The 21,351-nt window shown below is 39.6% G+C and overlaps 1 protein-coding gene across 1 annotated transcript in view; it reads left to right on the forward strand.

The window, feature by feature from the left end:
• Window positions 1-21,351, forward strand: part of csmd3 (CUB and Sushi multiple domains 3) — a 751,933-nt gene that overhangs the window by 586,024 nt on the left and 144,558 nt on the right. Inside the window, 4 exon segments of the mRNA XM_033020379.1 lie at window positions 191-336; window positions 2,690-2,770; window positions 12,045-12,158; window positions 17,558-17,746. Of these exon segments, the coding sequence (XP_032876270.1) occupies window positions 191-336; window positions 2,690-2,770; window positions 12,045-12,158; window positions 17,558-17,746 (530 nt within the window).

Here is a 21,351-nt window from a genome sequence, read left to right on the forward strand (position 1 = left end):
GTCCTGTGAATTAGCCTCCCTGGATGTTTATGATGTTAAAGGTGTATTGTTGCTGTTGTTTATGGTTTAAGTGCTGAGAAGCAGAAGTATTCCCCATGAAGTTAAATGGTACTGTTACATTACTTGTGTTTGAATCTGCTGCTGGTCCACAGCCTAAAAGGATGTTCACTCTCATATTTATTTTAATTAGGGATGGGCCAGAGCAAACTACTCCTCAAATTGGACAATTCAGTGGAAATACAGCTCTGGAATCTGTGTACAGCACATCAAATCAGATTCTCATCAAATTCCACAGTGATTTTACAACAGGCGGCTTCTTCATCCTCAGTTACCATGGTTGGTTTATGCTCAGCATTCAAACTTTTCTTTACTTAGATAGAATTAAATTATTGTTCTGCTTTATTTGGCTTCAAGTTACTTAATTTAAAGCATGATCTATGTGCATTCAGATGGAATGATGTTTAAAATGAAGTACAATTAATCTATGAAACTAAGGTCTTCCCCGAAGGAAACATGAGATTTAAAGAAAATAGAGAGGGAGACTTTCTGATGCACTTCCTGCCCAATTCTTTGAATTGGCAGCAGTTGAATTTGTACTCCATTTCTATAATTTAGCACCAGTGCAGTCATGCAAACACATTTCATAAAATGAGTACAACAAATGCTTGCTCCTGTGAAACATCATCAGGCAAAAAAAAAGATCATCTGTCTGAAGCTGGATGGTTCCTCTTTAAATATGGGAGTTTTTATTTCAAAAATAAGGTCATAAAGTCATAAGTGATAGGAGCAGAATTAGGCCATTCAGCCCATCAGGTCTACTCCCCTATTCAATCAAGATTGATCTATCTCTCCCTCCTAACCCCATTCTCCTGCCTTCTCCCCATAACCCCTGTCACCCAAATAGTACTGGATTCTGATCTCCAATTCTTAGCTAGTATTTTAGCTAGAATTATGAGTGTGGCATAATGTTAGCTTTCCCACCACAGGTAGTAGATTTTTAGTTTTCCACCAGTCGATTTTTAGTGTCTTTGCAATCCAGGATGAGTAGGAGCAGGAAAGATGAAGTGATATGATCATTCTTGCAAGGAACAATGGAAAGCGACAATTTTGACACCTAACCGCTGCTCAATTCTTGCATCCATCTTCATCTTGGATGAGGACGTTTTACCTCTTTGTTGTAGACCATTTATGTGGTACTGAAACTGCCTCAGAACACACCAAATTACCGGTCGGACACTTAATCCTGCCGATTTTGAGTAGGAGAATGCTCTAGCTTGTATAAATGAGGTCTAGGATGACTTTTCCCATCTTCAACATAAGAGTTAGTGGCATGCCCTGCTTCCATCTGTAAACAACCCGACTATCCTGCCCTGATGAACTCTGATGGTTTAAAAATGTCCTGATTTTGTAGTCTCAGTGTGACAGTACTGCGCATTGAGAATACAAGGTACAGATGGAATGATTATCTGACCAATATTCCAAGCGAAAGCAAATCACAAAATGATCCTTTGTTAACACCAGCTCACATGACTTTCCTTCAATAAGCTTCAAGAATGAGATTAGTTCTAAACCATTCTTCAAACTACTATTGAACTACAAGTTTTGCATCTTACATTTACCACATTTGCAGCATCTTATCAAGTTACATATTTGCATGTTCATAATTGTGAAGTGGAAATTAATGTTTAGTTGTTTGCACTAAACATACCTCATTGAAGAATTCTGGATATGGTCTGCAATATATGGCTAAACGTGATAAAATATATTTGGCCCATCAAATAAGATTACATTTCCATCTCAAATAGTCAATAAGATATGATGCAAATTAACCTTGACCAAGAATAAATAATAGGGTGGCACGATGGTGCAGCGGTAGAGTTGCTGCCTTACAGCACCAGAGACCCGGGTTCGATCCTGACTATGGGTGCTGTCTGTACGGAGTTTGTACGTTCTCCCCGTGGGTTTTCTATGAGATCTTCATTTTCCTCCCACACTTCAAAGACGTACAGGTGTGTAGTTTAATTGGTTGGGTATAACTGTCCTTAGTGTTAATGTACGGGGATCGCTGAACGGTGCAGACTCTGTGTGCCGAAAGGATGTTTCCACACTGTATCGCAAAACTAAACTAAACTAAAAACTAAAATTGAATGGCGTAGCCAAGGAGTTTTTCACAGGAATCCCCATGTGATAAATCTGTAAATTACTGTATTCATGTATTACATGAATTCTAATTCAAGTTAGTCAAAGGCAAGGTCTCGTTATTGAATAACAACAATCAATTTTCGCTTAAAATATTGTTTGCTTTACAGCCACAGATCTATTTTACTAAATGACAACTGATAGTTCATCAAGAGTTTTATTGTCATATGTCATAGTGAACAATGAAATTCTTACTTGCAGCAGCACAACAGAATATGTAAACATAGTACACTGTAAACAATATAATAACCAAGAAAGAAAAAAAAATGTGTGCAAATATACACATACAAATACACATATATATATACTTATATATATGTGTCTGAAGGTCTCGACCCGAAACGTCACCTGTTCCTTCTCTCCAGAAATGCTGCCTGTCCCGCTGTGTTACTCCAGCATTTTGTGTCTATCTTTGGTTTAAACCAGCATCCACAGTTCTTTCTTACATATATGAGTTGAATGTGGAATAATGATCTCTTGATTTTTACAGCATACCAACTGCGAATCTGCCAATCTCCACCACCAATGATCACGGGGCAGCATTTGACCGAAGATGATGAATTTGAAATAGGTATGTATGCGTGTGCTGCACTGGAGTAATGCATCTGTGCTGTTTATTTCTGTGGCTTTGTTCTACCATCATTTTAAATTTCCTTTCAGCATTACCAAACATGAGTGAATTTGGATTAGTTCCACACTACGATACTTGACAAAGCTCACCCAGGATAATCTTGTAAAAATCCTCCTTCTTCTACCAATTTTGGTGATAAAAATAATAGGTTTAAAAGGTTAGATGTACCATTGACACATGTACCGAGGTACAGTGAACACTTTGTTTTGTATGCTATCTAATGAAATCAGATAATACACTACATAAATTATATCAAGCTGAACGCATGTACCAGGATAGAGTGAAGATAAAGATATTGAGTGCACAATATAGTTCTCAGTATTGTAGCCTAACAGTTTAGAGTTTTAAAGTTTAGAGATACAACATGGATACAGGCCCTTCGAACCACCAGGTCCGCGCTGACCAGCATTCCCCGTATATTAACACTATCCTGCATACACTTATAAAAGGACTGGACAGGCTAGATGCAGGAAAAATGTTTGGGTGGTGGTGTGAACTGTGGTGAGGATGTTAGAAATTTGCAGGGTGACCTGCAAATTGAGTGAGTGGGCAGATGCGTGGCAGATGCAGTATAATATAGATAAATAGGGACAATTTTTACATTTACCAAGCCAATTCACTTACATACCTGTATGTATTTGGAGTGTGCGAGGGAACCGAAGGTCTAACCTCCATACAGACAGCAGCCCTAGTCTGGATGGTACCCGGGTCTCCGGCGCTGCAAGTGCTGTAAGGCAGCAACTCTACCACTGCACCACCTTGCAACCCACAGTTGCAGAGATAAAGTCAAATCTTTGCAATACAGTAGAGAAAAATCAGACAGTTGAATAGTTCATGGAGCAATCATTCAGAAACATGATAACAGAGAGGGAGAAGCTTTTCCTCAGTCTGATGGTGCATGCTTTCGAGACAATAGACAATGGGTGCAGGAGTAGGCCCTTCGAGCCAACACCGCCATTCAATGTGATCATGGCTGATCATCCCCAATCAGTACCCCGTTCCTGCCTTCTCCCTATATCCCCTGACTCCACTGCTTTAAGATCCCTATCTAGCTCTCTCTTGAAAGTATCCAGAGAACCGGCCTCCACCGCCATCTGAGGCAGAGAATTCCACAGACTCACAACTCTCTGTGAGAAAAGTGTTTCCTCGTCTCCGTTCTAAATGGCTTACACCTTATTCTTAAACTGTGGCCCCTGGTTCTGGACTCCCCCAGACTCACTTCTGGTTTCCTGCCTCTAGTGTGTTCAAACCCTTAACAATCTTATTTGTTTCAATAAGATTCCCTCTCATCCTTCTAAACTCCAGAGTGTACAAGCCCAGCCGCTCCATTCTCTCAGCATATGACAGTCCCGCCATCCCTGGAATTAACCTTGTAAACCTATGCTGCACTCCCTCAATAGCAAGAAAGTCCTTCCTCTAATTAGGGGACCAAAACTGCACACAATACTCCAGGTGTGTTCTCACTAGGGCTCTGTACAACTGCAGAAGGACCTCTTTGCTCCTATACTCAAATCCTCTTGTTATAAAGGCCAACATGCCATTTGCTTTCTTCACTGCCTGCTGTACCTGCATGCATACTTTCATAGACTGATGAACAAGGACCCCCAGATCCCATTGTACTTCCCCTTTTCCCAAATTGACGCCATTTAGATAGTAATCTGTCTTCCTGTTTTTGCTACCAAAGTGGATAACATCACATTTATCCACATTAAACTTAATCTGCCATGCATCTGCCCACTCCCCCAACATGTCCAAGTCACCCTGCATTCTCATAGCATCCTCCTCACAGTTCACACTACCACCCAGCTTTGTGTCATCTGCAAATTTGCTAATGTTACTTTGAATCCCTTCATCCAATTCATTGCTGTATATTGTAAATAGCTGCGGTCCCAGCACCGAGCCTTGCGGTACCCCACTAGTCACTGCCTGCCATTCTGAAAGGGACCCGTTAATCCCTACTCTTTGTTTCCTGTCTGCCAACCAATTTTCTATCCATGTCAGCACTCTACCCCTAATACCATGTGCCCTAATTTTGCTCACTAATCTCTTATGTGGGACCTTAGCAAATGCTTTCTGAAAGTCCAGGTACTGGCTCATCCACTGACTCTCCCTTGTTCATTTTCCTCATTACATCCTCAAAAAATTCCAGAAGATTAATCAAGCATGATTTCTCCTTCGTAAATCCATGCTGACTCGGACCGATCCTGTTACTGCTATTCAAATGTGCGGCTATTGCATATTTTATAATTGACTCCACCATTTTCCCCACCACCGATGTCAGGCTAACTGGTCTATAATTCCCTGTTTTCTCTCTCCCACCTTGCTTAAAAAGTGGGATAACATTAGCAAGCTTATGCATCTTCTGCCCAATGGGACCAGAGAGAATCAGGTGACCTATTGATGTACTTTGCTGTTTCTATGACTGCATGATTTCACTTCTGCAGTGTTGCACATTTCCAGTGCTGCTTTAGTTTAATTTGCTACAGATACCTTCCACTAAACATTTGTAACTTTGAGACTCAACCCTTCCTCCATTCTTCTGAATGGTTTTACAATTTTTATATCTTTCATAGTCTTGTACTGATCTAAAATTCGATTGTTAATAATCTAACTTGTTCTCAGTTTCACACATCCATTGTGCCAGTTGACTGACTTTGATTCTTCATTGATCAATGTCTCCGTTTCATTATTCTCTTCATCGTTCAAATCCATCCCTGACATCGTCCCTCCTTATTTCTAATTGTCCACAGTCCTACAATCTCCAGAAGAACATGAATGCTGCAACTCTGGTGATGTGTATGTCACCTATTCACTTCAGCCAACCACCAGCGGTGATGTCTTCAGCCTTCCTAGCCCTTAGCTCTGGGTCACCCTTCCCAAACCCCTCTGCTTCACTGCTTCTTTCTAATAGCTAGTTGTTTGACCAAACGTTCAGTTTTTCATTAAATTATCTCTCCCTTTGGTTAGATGTCCCTCTTTGTGAACAACTATATTGGGATGCTTTCATTTGTGGTGTGTGTAAGTTGTTGATGGTAGGCAGAAAGCCAGATTTATATGGTCCACATTTCTTGCATCTCCTTCAAGTGTATTGTTTTATGTTAGAGTGAAGTTGTATGAGCATTGCAGCTTAAATTTGCTTTTTCCAAGCTCTACAAACTCGATAGGCATGGTATCATATGAAACTCAGATGTGATACTCGGTGTGCTCCATATCTGAACTGATCAGGATAGAAATAGCTATCAATACTTTTGCCCATTCGTTCTCACTTGCATCATCAAACCTTAACTTAACTTTCCACTGCAACTGCCTTGCAAAATAGCCATGCACTGTGAGAAAATCCCTTCATTTTAAATAATCAGCATCAGGTCCTGAGTCTGCAAACATTCCTAATCCTACATCTGAAATGGTTTTTGCCGGTTGGGCAGGTGGTTTAGCTCCACTATTTTGGTGTCCATATTTTTTGAATGTGTATTACAAGCCAGCAGTGAGAAATTCTTCTGCTCTTGAGAATCCAATTTCTTCAAACTAATTTCCCGTGAATTAAGTTAGCAAACTTGAAGGTAATCTGAAATAGCAATTTATAGATTAAACCTGAAACCTACCTGTGACAGAAAAGTAAAATACATTTGACAAGTGATTTATGCTTCAAGTAATACGCTTATAAATCAATTGATAGCAAGAACAGTTATGTGCTTCCAACAGCCTATTAAAATGCAGGCAGTTTCCAAGATAATTGTGGAAGTAAATTATTTCACTGCTGAATATACAGCTTATTTATATATATATATATATATATATATATATATATATATCAAGTAGAGCTTTTGCAATTGCAAGTTTTCAGTAAACAAACTGACCAGGGAATACACTGAAGTATTTTCTCATTTGCCTAAACTAAGTTGAAATGAATTATCAAAAATAAATTCAAGTTTTAATTATGTTGTCTGAACTGCAAGCAATTTCAGTATTCAAATATTAGAAAACACATTTGCAGAGTTACAGTATTGAACATTCTCTCCTTTAACAGATCATTATTTTAAGATATGAGAGCATGTGAGTGAATTTCGAGAGCTTATGTGTATTTGATGAATTAGCACTGGCAGTGGCAAAGATATGATGTCTCCAATAGCCTGCTGCACTATTAGTACTCTAATTCAATATATAACAAACATCATTCTACTGTGTACAGCAACACGATTGCAGGTTAATTGTGATCACTTAAAAAATAATAATTTATTAACTTTCAACTTAATTATTTTTCTGAAGCTCTCCAAACCCAATTAAATTGTAACTTAAATTTGCTACCGGAATGCAACAGTTTTGAGACATCCATTTATTGGATCCCAGTCCAAGATATCACCTGAGTGTTGTATCTTAGACCCAACCATCTACAACAGCTTTATTAATAACCTTCTATGCTTTATAAGATCAGAATGGGGATGATCATCAATGATTGTACAATGCTCAATTGTAATCATAATTCTAAATCATAATTCCTCAGCAAAAGCCTTCACGTGCACCAAGACTTGGACAGAATTCAAGCAGGGATTGATAAGTTGCAAACAACATTCATCATTGTGTGTAAAATCATGAGAGGAATAGATCAGAGTCTCTTGCCCAGAGTAGGTGAATCCAGGACCAGAGGACATAGGTTTAAGGTGAAGGGGAAAAGGTTTAATAGGAATCTGAGGGGTAACTTTTCACACATAGGGCAGGAGGTGAATGGAACTAGCTGCCAGAGGAGGTAGTTGAGGCTGGGACTATCCCAACATTTAAGAAAAAGTTAGATAGGTACATGGATATAACAGGCTTAGAGGGATATGGACCAAAAACGGGCAGGTTGGACTAGTGTAGCTGGTGTGGGGAAGTTGGGCCGAAGGGCCTGTTTCCACACTGTATCAGTCTGTGACTATCCCACAAAAATACCAGGCATTGACCATGCATCCTTATTTTTCCACGCTATTACCATTCCTGAGCCCCTCACCTGGTGGTCACTATTGACAGGCTTATCTACCACATTAAAACCCACAAGAGCGGGTCACAGAGGCTAGACATCCCCAGGAGAGCGACTCAACATCTGAATTTCAAAGCATTTACACAAGCTGTCAGATACGTCAGGAAAATGATTGAATACTTTCCAATTTGCCTTGATGAGTGTCGATCCAACGGATCTCACAAAGCTTGACGCTATCCTGCATATAGCAGCCACCTGATTGATAACCCATCTGACTTCCTAAAGATTTGTTTTCTCCACCAGCATCAGACAGTGGCTGCAGCATGTACCAGTTACAAATGGCAGTACAGTAGGGCAGAGATTTCTGACAGCACCTCCAAAGCCGACAACATCTACCACCAAGAAGTGCAAGGACAGTAGGTTCACGGGAACAACATCAGCTTGCTCACCATACCAACTTGGAAATATATTTCTAGTCTTTCTTCATTATTCGGTTTAATAACTGAAGCCTCCTTGCCAAAAGCACAAATAAATACCATGACTAGCACTTCAAGTTGGCACAGCACCACATTATTAAGGGTAAACAGGGAGGCATTAAATTTTGGCTTTACCAGTGATGGCCATATCCCCCCAAGAAAAACTAAATAAATGGAGCCCATGTTTATCATGACCTTGTAAATTGCACCCAGAGACATTTCTTCAAAGTATGCGCTTCACAATCTGTTTCATTACAACTTGGGACAAAATCTGGATGAAGGGCAATTCTTTCCTTGAAAACTACAGCACAGATTGATTTGTAAATGCTTACAATGTCACTTTAGACCATCTCAGAAGACATTTGCCCCATTAGACAATCTGTGATTAATAGAAATAGAATAGGATGAACATTGATATTTTACAATTTCATTTAATAAAGAGATATCTGCAGGAAAGGAGATGAAACTTATAACAGGTGACATGGCTCCCACGTTTGCAGATTCACACCTATTTCACATCTGGTTTCACATTTCACGCAATGGCCTGCATGAAGAATAAGGTTTTTCAGTATAGTCAATTATTGTCCAGGTGGTATAAACCTCAGAAATTGTCATTATACGTATCAACAGCTGTTATCCAGTCGAGCTACTGACCCCACAACCCAAATAATTTAAAGGAGGAGAAATAATGAACAGATGTCTCTTAGGCCTCCCCTGTGCCACCAGTGATCCCACTGAGAAAGGTCCTAATGACACAAAAGCACTTCAGCATCTGTTTGCTGTTCTTTGGCTGTCACCTGGTCTCTAAAGAAGTATGCTACTTGCATGTTGAGTACCAAGAAAGCATGTATGCAAAAATGGCAGTGGTTGGCTCCAGAGCTTTGTTTGCTATCTTGCTGGGAGTGCGGGACCTCCATTATTATCGTGCCAGGAAATATATGCAGCACTGAGAAGTGCATTAACTCTTGCCTTGTGTGGCTCCGCTTTTTATTCTCTCATGTGTAGCCAGGCACAGCATACTGAGTGACATACCCACATGTCAACTTTTTAAATATTGGTTCACTTCTATTCTCATTATTTGTCCATGATATACTGAAAAGTGAGATAAGTAATCTCCTTTCAAACGTTGCATATTTATGTGCAATATCAATATCTTTAAAAAAAAATACCATTTTATGTCACTGCCGTTTGCCATTTATGGTCACCTCTGTCCTTTGGAAAGACGAGACTTACATTTCTTGTTGATCCCAGAATTTAAGTTTCATTCTGTCTACCTTGTGCAGTTTTGCTTGTTTTTCAAATATGACTTTCTGCTGACATTGATTTCCTTTTGCATTAATTCAATTTTCGATCTAGACATCTGTATGGTAATTCTTACCTAATCTAAGTGTTTAGAATCATATCAAGAATTAAAAATGAAACAAATCTGGGATAGGACCTGAGTTGCCTTTCACTTTGTCTGCTTGACGTTTTAACAGATGTGAGATGTGGGGCAGATGATTAATTTGATTGTAGAAGGTAGGATGGTCACTTGAGTGTTATATGGCGACTTCCTGCCTTCTTTACAACAATGAGCTTACTTTCGACTTTGGCAGTTGTTTGTAATTCCTTATCTCCAAACCTAGCAGCTTGAAATATGCGAAATAGTTTAAATATAGTTTATTGTGTTTAAAATATTGTCTGTGATTAGGAGGAGCAGGAGAGCTTTTTTCTAGCTTCATCAAATTAACTCCGCAAACAAATATTGGCTTCCAACAACCACCCCTCCCCACTTTGCCCCGAACATGAATAGTTTGCTCCACAACAATCACTAGTCAGCATCTCCATCAACAACAGCTTTCACTGACCCATCAATGGGGGATAAATCCTCTGGACGGACCAAGTGTATCAATGGGCTTCATGGAATCAAATTGCTTGGGAACTGGCAGCGATATTTATATAACCTTTAGCTACAAGTTTCCAGACGACTGGATCGTGGTTATAATTGTGCCTTTATTTAAGAAGGGCTGCAGGGATAGGCTAGGAATGTACATGTTGGTGAGCCTAACATCAGTGGTGGGAAGTTTACTACAGGTGATTCTGAGAGACAGGATCTACTTGCATTTGGAAAGACATGGACTGATCAGGGATAGTCAGCATTGTTTATATGTGGGAAATCGTGTCTTATGAATTTGAATGACTTTTTTTTTGAAGAGTGAAAATTGATGATGTAGTTGTTACCTATATGAACTTCAGCAAAGCCTTTGACAGAATATGCACAGTAGGCTGGTCCACGTGGTTGGATCACATGAGATCCATGATACAAAATGGATGGTGTCTGAGGGAAGCAGTGGAATCTTGTTTTTCAGATTGGAGGACCATGAATAGTGGTGTGCCGTGGGGATCAGTGCTGGGCCATGTCATCTGTATTAATGATTTGGATGTGAATGCTGTTTGCTTGGTTAGTAATTTTATGGGCAATATCAATTTTTGGTGGCTTATTGGACAGTGAAGTTATCCATGATTACACAGTATCCAAATCAACCGGGAAATTGGGCCAAGGAATGGCAGATGAAATTTAAATTAGACAAGTGTGAAGTGTTGCATTTGGTAAGGTAAACTAGGCCAAGGTGTACCCAGGGCCCTGGAGATTGTTATAGAGCAGAGAGACCAAAGGCGTAAAAGTAAATAGTTCCCTGAAAGTGGTGACACGGGTGATGAAGACGGCATTGGGCACACTTTCCTTAATCGGTTACAGTATTAACTACAAGCGTTGGTATATTATGTTACAACTGTACAAAGGATTATTGAGATTGCACTTGGAGTATTGTGTGCCGTACTGATCACCTCACCCCAGGAAGGATGTCATTAAGCTGAAAAGGGTGCAGAAAAGATTCAAAAGGGCATTCCCAGGAGCATAGGGGGCTAAGGAGTAACGTACAGCGGTGTATAAAATCATGAGGGCAAAGATAAGATGGATGGTCACAGTCCTTTTCCCTGGATTGGGGAATCTAAACCTAGGGGTCATAGGGTTAAAGTAAAGGGGGGAGAGTGATTTAAAGGGCACTTGAGGGGCGACTTTCCCATACAGAGCATGGTGGGTATGTGCAACAAGTTACCAGAGGAAGTGGTAAGAAACAGAAGCAATTACAATGTTTAAACATATTTGGGCAGGTACATGGATATTAATGATTTAGATATGAGCCAAACACTGGCAAATGAGACTATCTCAGGTAGGTAACTTGTCGACAGAGGTGAGTTGACCAAAGGGCTGTTTCTATCCTCCGTAACTCTCTGACCATCTGACCTTTCAATTGTTAATGACCTGCTCCCTCCTTTTTACAGTTGAGATGTGAAGGTAGAATCAGACCTCCATATCTGCCATTGGGTCTAATTTCCTCATAGAGCAACATTGACAGTCTGGGCCTACTACCTATCCCTGTAATCCATGATCCCATTTTCCTGAGTTCCTCTCCACCATCCTCCACTTTGCTCCTCATGATATCTTCCTCTCTTATCTGACGGTTGTTTATGGCTTTCACCTTTGAAATGGAATCTCCATTATGTCAATTGGGTTTTCTGCAGCTGCCAGAAATTTTTATTGGAGCTCTACATTTAAGCACTGTGGGATTTTTGGAAAATCTATTTTTCTGGCATTACAGATAGAATAGTGGGCACCCTAATATCAGGCCTTGCCTCCAGGATGTAGGTTAAGGCCAACATTGAAATTTCTGCTTTGTAGAGTTTGAATTTGCATGTTTAGTATAAAAATGGTAATATCATTGTCTTTCTAATTGCCCGACAGGAGACCTCATAAGATTCCATTGTTTGCCAGGATTCACACTAATTGGAAATGAGATTCTTACCTGTCGACTGGGGGAACGTTTACAAATGGATGCTGCGCCTCCCTCTTGTGAAGGTTGGTATTTCACATTTCTGCATGCAAGTGTCTTCCTTTTACTGCTATCCCTAAACCACCCATTACTGCAAAAAGTAAATTGGTAATTTTGATTGCACATCTCAGAAGAACATTGAAACAAATTTAGGGTTTCAATAAGGAATCATTATTATTGACATTGACTTGTTGGAATTAGACAATAGACAATAGGTGCAGGAGTAGGCCATTCGGCCCTTCGAGCTAGCATCACCATTCAATGTGATCATGGCTGATCATCCACAATCAGTACCCCGTTCCTGCCTTCTCCCCATATCCCCTGACTCCGCTATCTTTAAGAGTCCGATCTAACTCTCTCTTGAAAGCATCCAGAAAACTGGCCTCTACCGCCTTCAGAGGCAGAGAATTCCACAGACTCACAACTCTCTCCGTGAAAAAGTATTTTCTCATCTCCGTTCTAAATGGCTTACCCCTTATTCTTAAACTGTGGCCCCTGGTTCTGGACTCCCCCAACATCGGGAACATGTTTCCTGCCTCTAGCGTGTCCAAGCCCTTAACAATCTTATATGTTTCACTGAGATTCCCTCTCATCCTTCTAAACTCCAGATTGTACAAGCCCAACTGCTCCATTCTCTCAGCATATGTCAGTCCTGCCATCCCGGGAATTAACCTTGTAAACCTACGCTGCACTCCCTCAATAGCAAGAATGTCCTTCCTCAAATTTGGAGACCAAAACTGCATGCAATACTCCAGGTGTGGTCTCACTAAGGCCCTGTACAACTTCAGAAGGACCTCTTTGCTCCTATACTCAACTCCTCATGTTATGAAGGCCAACCTGCCATTCACTTTCTTCACAGCCTGCTGTACCTGCATGCTTACTTTCAGTGACTCATGAACACGGACACCCAGATCCCGTTGTATTTCCCCTATTGAGCTCCTGAAATCAACTGGTGAGAATGTGTGGCAAATAACCTAGCCGTACAAGTAACCAAATAGCTACCAGAAGAAAGAAAATGGCTTCAGGTTCCTTAGACTTAAGCAGGGGCCATAATGCTGGCATAGTGATAACTTGGAGATTCTCAGGGGCATCAGTGGCAATCAATTCCAATGTAATTCTCAGCATGGCTGAATAATTTATTCCGATTATACTCTTCATTCAAATACTTATGAGCTATGGTTGGGGATGTGGGTTTGTGGCCAGGTTGGAAGATAGAGGACGTATTCTCAATGTATAAGCTGTGAAGCACAAAATAGCTGGTATTTAAAATGCAGCCTCCAGGTACAATGTGTTTTTTTCCCCATTCATTTGGCTAGTGGTCATGCTGAGACGTTCTTTGCTTTGTATCAGAAATTCATACAGTGAGATCAAATGAGGAAACATTTTTCTCTATGTTTATTATTGTACGGTTTTGATGTTGTAAAGCAGTATTACCTTCAAGCACAATTCAAGGGTTTTCTCACTGCAGACACAATTCAAATGTATTTTTGTTTCTTGTGACCATTAAGTATTCATGGAAATTCTTCAAAACCTGCAACAAACAGTGAACAGACCCTTTTGGACATTACAGAAAAGCATAAATTATATTTTGAGCTCACACATCCTTCATTTCTACAATAATCTGAATGTAAGAATATATTAATCATGGGCATTGTGTGATAATAATTTGATCAATCACGCAATATGTAATTTAAACTACATTTTAATCTGCGAGCGATCTATTTTAATCAACTCTCCTGTCTGTTTCCCAATAAGTATCTTGTGTATATCTTTCAACCAAAACAAATGAAAGCCGTTTCATAATGGCCAGACATTTATGCCTGAATTCTGAGAGGAAATAATGGTGCTTCTTCACATAATTGTTGACATTTTGCTAACTAAATAAATTACTGCAATTTGGGGGGTTTGCAATTAAAGTGAATCCCAAGGTTGTGGTCAGATGGTTACAATATTTTGGTTGACTATGTTACAGCATTGGTCCTCATGGAGACTAGCATAGTGTATGAATTTGTGATGACATTCTCTAGTCATAGTCATATATCACAGAAACCAGCCATGCTGACCAAGATGCCTCATTTGTCTGCGTTTGAACCATATCCTTATAAACCATAGCTGGACACATAATGCTGGGGTAACTCAGCAGGACAGGCAGCATCTCTGGAGAGAAGGAATGAGTGACGTTCAGGATGAGACCCTACTTCAACCTTTCCTCTGCACATATCTTTTTTAAATTATTTTAGTTTTGTTATTGTACCTGCCCTCAACTATTTCTTCTGGCATCTTGTTGCATCAATCCACTACCCTCTATGAAAAGGTTGCCCTCAGGTTCCAGCTAAGGCTTTTTCCTCTCACCTTAAACATATGCCCTCTAGTTTTTGATTCCACTATCTCAAGGAAAAGACCGTGCATTCACTCTATCTATATCCCTCATGATTTTGTATGCTACTGTATAATATCAATCTCGGCCTCGTGCACTTCAAAGAATATAGTCCTGGCCTGTCCAAGCTCTGCCAATAGCACATGCCCTTGAGTCCTGGCAACTTCATAAATACCCTCTGCACTTTTTCCAGCTTAATGGCATCTTTCCTGTGGCAGAGTGATCAAAACTGAATACAACACTCCTAAGTGCAGTCTCACCATTTTATACAACTGCTTCTGGCAGGGGATAAACCAAAAACAAAATCTGTGGCGAGTGTATTTTTCTTTAACAACTGTAGCTGCCTGCCTTGTGAGTGCATTGTGACGTGATTCAGATGTTTTCCCCCAAAAATTGGTGAGTTTTCGGGCTGTTTTTAAAATTTCAACAATTAATAACTTTTGAAATATAGGTGGAAATGCGACGGGAAGATGTTTATCGGCACCATGGGAAAAATGTGAGGATATGTGAAAATGGGAAGGCTGTGGCCCAGCGTATGGAAGAAGATAGGAATTAAAATCGTAAAAATTGTAAAGAGCCATGGTTTTCAAGGGAAATTGGACACTTGGTTCGGAAAAAGAGGGAGATCTACAATAGTTATAGGCAGCATGGAGTAAATGAGGTGCTTGAGGAGTATAAAGAATGTAAAAAGAATCTTAAGAAAGAAATTAGAAAAGCTAAAAGAAGATATGAGGTTGCTTTGGCAAGTAAGGTAAAAGTAAATCCGAAGGGTTTCTACCGCTATATTAATAGCAAAAGGATAACGAGGGATAAAATTGGTCCATTAGAGAGTCAGAGTGGCCAACTATCTGCAGAGCCAAAAGAGATGGGGGAGATATTGAACAGTTTCTTTTCTTCGGTATTCACCAAGGAGAAGGATATTGAATTATGTGAGGTAAGGGAAACAAGTAGAGTAGCTATGGAAACTATGAGGATCAAAGAAGAGGAAGTACTGACACTTTTGAGAAATATAAAAGTGGATAAGTCTCCAGGTCCGGACAGGATATTCCCTAGGACATTGAGGGAAGTTAGTGTAGAAATAGCAGGGGCTATGGCAGAAATATTTCAAATGTCATTAGAAACGGGAATAGTGCCGGAGGATTGGCGTACTGCGCATGTTGTTCCATTGTTTAAAAAGGGGTCTAAGAGTAAACCTAGCAATTATAGACCTGTTAGTTTGACGTCAGTGGTGGGCAAGTTAATGGAAAGAATACTTAGAGATAATATATATAAGCATCTGGATAAACAGGGTCTGATTAGGAACAGTCAACATGGATTTGTGCCTGGAAGGTCATGTTTAACTAATCTTCTTGAATTTTTTGAAGATGTTACTCGGGAAATTGATGAGGGTAAAGCAGTGGATGTTGTGTATATGGACTTCAGTAAGGCCTTTGACAAGGATCCTCATGGAAGGTTGGTTAAGAAGGTTCAATGGTTGGGTATTAATGGTGGAGTAGCAAGATGGATTCAACAGTGGCTGAATGGGAGATGCCAGAGAGTAATGGTGGATGGTTGTTTGTCAGGTTGGAGGCCAGTGACGAGTGGGGTGCCACAGGGATCTGTGTTGGGTCCACTGTTGTTTGTCATGTACATCAATGATCTGGACGATGGTGTGGTAAATTGGATTAGTAAGTATGCAGATGATACTAAGATAGGTGGGGTTGCGGGTAATGAAGTAGAGTTTCAAAGTCTACAGAGAGATTTATGCCAGTTGGAAGAGTGGGCTGAAAGATGGCAGATAGAGTTTAATGCTGATAAGTGTGAGGTGCTACATTTTGGCAGGACAAATCAAAATAGGACGTACATGGTAAATGGTAGGGAATTGAAGAATGTAGGTGAACAGAGGGATCTGGGAATAACTGTGCACAGTTCCATGAAAGTGGAATCTCATGTAGATAGGGTGGTAAAGAAAGCTTTTGGTGTGCTGGCCTTTATAAATCAGAGCATTGAGTATAGAAGTTGGGATGTAATGTTAAAATTGTACAAGGCATTGGTGAGGCCAATTCTGGAGTATGGTGTACAATTTTGGTCGCCTAATTATAGGAAGGATGTCAACAAAATAGAGAGAGTACAGAGGAGATTTACTAGAATGTTGCCTGGGTTTCAGCAACTAAGTTACAGAGAAAGGTTGAACAAGTTAGGGCTTTATTCTTTGGAGCGCAGAAGGTTAAGGGGGGACTTGATAGAGGTTTTTAAAATGATGAGAGGGATAGACAGAGTTGACGTGGAAAAGCTTTTCCCACTGAGAGTAGGGAAGATTCAAACAAGGGGACATGACTTGAGAATTAAGGGACTGAAGTTTAGGGGTAACATGAGGGGGAACTTCTTTACTCAGAGAGTGGTAGCTGTGTGGAATGAGCTTCCAGTGAAGGTGGTGGAGGCAGGTTCGTTTTTATCATTTAAAAATAAATTGGATAGTTATATGGATGGGAAAGGAATGGAGGGTTATGGTCTGAGCGCAGGTATATGGGACTAGGGGAGATTTTGTGTTCGGCACGGACTAGAGGGGTCGAGATGGCCTGTTTCCGTGCTGTAATTGTTATATGGTTATATGGTTATAACAATTGACACAGAGACACATCATGGGCACTTTCCAAAGACTTTTAGTTATATAGACAGATAAGGTCATAAGTGATTGGAGCAGAATTAAGCCACTAGGCACATCAAGTCTACTCTGCCATTCAATCATGTACTTTTCTCCATCGTTCCCTTAAATTCCTCATCAAGAAATTGATTAATTTGAATGTGCGAAATAATGCTTTAAATTTCCCCATACACCATTCACTTTTCAGCTTGTGCTGACCCTATAAATGAAATGTTCAATCAAAATCAATAGTTTTATTACACTAAATCTTTTAAACTAGTGCATTGACAATGCAATAATTTTATCCTCAAAAAAAATGTACAGTTCAGATTCTCATTTGTATTATTCACAAGGGTACGGATATTGAAAAGGAGTCCTCATTACTACTTTACAGTAATTACTTCATATTTCTACTTTATTTTCAGTGCTATGTCCAGTCAATGAAGTGAGAACAGATTCCACAGGTGTTATACTGAGCCCTGGATACCCCGACAGCTACCCGAACTTCCAGACATGTGCTTGGAGCATTATTGTGGAAAAGGGTTACAACATTACTTTGTTCTTTGAGTTCTTCCAGACGGAGAAAGAATTTGATGAGCTGGAGATTTTTGATGGTAACTTTAAATTGTCTTAATGCATTCAAGATTCTTTACCATTACTTAATTTCTTGTTCCCTTTTCACATCGAAAATCAGTGAAGTATTTGTGCCTGTCGTAGAATAATGACCAGAATCAAGATTTACGTTAACTTTTAGCATTAAGTATTTTACAACATTCTGTCCCTGAATATTTCTCTGTGACAGTCTACTGGTCAATTAATATGTGCTTGGATATCAGAAAATTGCTCCAAATTATGAAATGTCCTCAAAATGGCTTTTACTAATAGAAAATATTGCATTCAGCAGATCTAGTGATAAAATAATATTATTATCTCAGCTTGATGATGTTTAGTTAGTATTCCATTATTTCATCTTGTTTGTGGTGAAACACATTTGTGCATTCCAATTAATTGATATTAAATTCTCAGAAATGATTAACTGCATTTTCTGAGAGTATATACAGAAATGTAATTAAATGCTCTTTCCAGGTTAGTCAGGACAAAAGTGGAATGAGGAACCATAAATAATGAATCATCAGTCGATTCAACCGAGGATAGGTAGAATTCAAGAAAGTTACACTTGCAATTCAAAATAACGCCGTCAGACATAACTTTGAACTTTGTAGGATGTTCAGGGAAGTTAATTGCAAATTATTTGTACACCTCACACACAGAGGCAATTTTGATGCAGCACTAATTTAAATTTGGATTTGTTTAAATGTTTTAAATTAAAATTACAGCAGTTCTTACGCATGGGGTAAAAGGTTTAGGGCATGGGTGAGAATGGGAAAAACAACCAATAGCTGGAAACTACAGGATGGCGCTCATATTTTCCCAGCCACATTTTAACCAAAATTGGTTGTCATCTAAACCCTCAAATCATCGGACTGAATCATGCTGAGAATTGTGTAGGAAGGAACTGCGGATGCTGGTTTAAACTGAAGATAGACACAAAAAGGTGGAGTAACTCAGCAGCATCTCTGGAGGGAAGGAATGGGTGACGATTCGGGTCGAGATGGTCTGAAGAAGGGTCTCGACGAGGAAAGGTCACCCATTCCATCTCTTCATTGATACTGCCTGTCCCGTTGAGTTACTCCAACTTTTTGTGCCTCTTCATGCTGAGAATTAACCGGCAGTCTGCAGGAAACCAGTGGCTAGCATCAGCATGCTGTGGATATCCACCATAAAAATTACATCATATTATGAACTAGTTAATTTATAAAGACATGTTTGTATAACCTAGCAGCATATCAAAACCTCTGGCTTTAAGTTAAGCGGCTGGATTTTGCCTGTTTTGTCATTATTAGAAATTTGTAACTATTATTAATTAATTTATGTTTAATGTGTTTTAATGCATTCACCATTTTACATATATTTGAATAATCTTTCAAAATTACTTACATCAATTTCAACTGATTTAAAATGTCTCTGATTATTAGAGACACTTAAGAACAATGACATTGGTATTCATCGTAGTAGCTATTAGAGGCCATCAGTAAGGCAGTGGAGCAGGATCCCAGGTACACCATCAAAAAGCCAGGTCACCATACACAGCCTTATCTGCTTGGACATTAGTTACAAAATGAAGGTTTTGTTGTGTGTAGGAAGGATCTGCGAGTGCTGGTTTAAACCGAAGACAGACACAAAATGCTGGAGAAACTCAGCAGGACAGGCAGCATCTCTGGAGAGAAAGAATGGGTACCGTTTTGGGTCGAGACCCTTCTTCAGACTGAGAGTGAAGGTTTTGTGGTTATTGCCATTGCAACAGCTTAGTGCAGCTATAGAATTAGCATGCAGATAAGCACAGTTTGTGGGTTACTTTTCAATGTGTGCCAGTACAAAAGTCCAAATGGCATGAGACTTGAAATCCAATCTTTAATATCATTTCCATGAATATCTTCTACATTCTATTGCTAACCTATGATAAAACATTCTGAGCTTAGTCGTGAAATATTTTGCTGTCAGTAGCCAAACATTGAAAGAGAAGAATGAGGTGTTAATATTTGGACTTAATGTTGTTCACTTTCTGTCTGACCAACAGATGGGAATTTGTGCCTGAATTACCTAAACTCATATTTATGTTTAGGAAGGAACTGCAGATGCAGGTTTAAACCAAAGATAGACACTGGAGTAACTCAGTGGGACAGGCAGTATCTCTGGAGAGAAGGAATGGTCATCGTTTCGTCTGAAGAAGGGGGTCGACCCAATCCGTCACCCACTCCTTCTCACCAGAGATGCTGCCGGACCCGCTGAGTTACTTTAACATTTCTGTTTCTACTAATACTCATTTGCATATTCACACACTAATTTTCTTATGAACCGTCATACGATTGGTGTGGCGAAACCTAATTCTTTTCTCTCTCGTTTTATTACAAAGAAAATGACTTTTGATGTATTTAAAAATATTAACCTGGTACACCTGTATAAAATCTAATAATAGTTTTAACACAAAAAAATAAGCAGATTCCTGTAAGTAAACATACTTAAATGTTAGTTTTAATTAAGTCATTTATATCTTCTTTAGAAACTTAGGAAAGAATGGAATCTTTAGCTTTACCTCCAGGTTTTCCAAATGACAGCAGCCCATCATTGGACTTAGGCTTGCTTACCAATGATAAAAATACATAAAACAGCTCCTAGCCTAAAAGGTCCTGTGAAATCAAGGTCAGAAGCTCATAGTCAACTATTTTGTGTTTCCAAATACTTGAGATCAATGTTCAGAATTATAATTTAAAATGTCAACATTCATTACATTCTTTAAGAAAGCTTTTGACAAAGTCCCTCATTCTAGGTTAATCCAGAAGATTTAGATGCATTAGGGACCATGGTATTTTGGTTGTTTGGATTCAGAATAGGCTTACTCACAGAAGATGGAAGGGTGTCACTCTGACTGGAAGGAATGGATGGCGTTTCGGGTTGGGATCCTTCTTCAGTGAAGAAGGGTCTCGACCCGAAATGCCACCAATTCATTTTCTCCAGAGATGCTGCCTGAGTTACTACAGCATTTTGTGTCTTGGTTCTTGGTTTCTTGGTCCTCCGAAATATTTCAAATTGGAATTTAAACTGGAGGTGGTGGAGGGAGAACTTAAGCCAGAAAGGGTTTTTGGGAAGAAAGAGCTACCTTAAATTTAGCTGCATCTGGTTGGGTAACTATGGTAGGGTGAAGATTATTCCATGCTTTAACTGTGCGGGGGAAGAACGAATTGCTATACACATCTGTCTTGGTAGCTGGAATCTCACATTGGATTGAATGCCTTCGTCTGCTCCTAATTGGTTTGGGTTTGGTGTAGGTCTTGTAATCTATGTTTGGTTTAAATCAGCATCTGCAGTTCCTTCCTTCACTTAACATAAATGTAGATGAATCAGTTAGTAAGTTTGCAAAGAACACAAAATTAACAGAGTTTTGGTCAGTGAAGAAGGCTGTCAAAGAATACTGACAAATAACTCTATACAGTATGGATAATTTACAAATATGGGTGGAACTTAATCCGGCAAGTGTGAGGTGCTGCAGTTTGGAAGGGTAAATGGAAGGGGAATGTATACAGTTCATAGCATGATCCTGAACAGCACTTATATTCAGATGGATCTTGGGTAGCAAACCATAACTCATTGAAAGTAGCAG

Source organism: Amblyraja radiata, chromosome 4 (assembly GCF_010909765.2).
Source record: "Amblyraja radiata isolate CabotCenter1 chromosome 4, sAmbRad1.1.pri, whole genome shotgun sequence".
Classification (NCBI taxonomy): Eukaryota; Metazoa; Chordata; class Chondrichthyes; order Rajiformes; family Rajidae; genus Amblyraja; species Amblyraja radiata.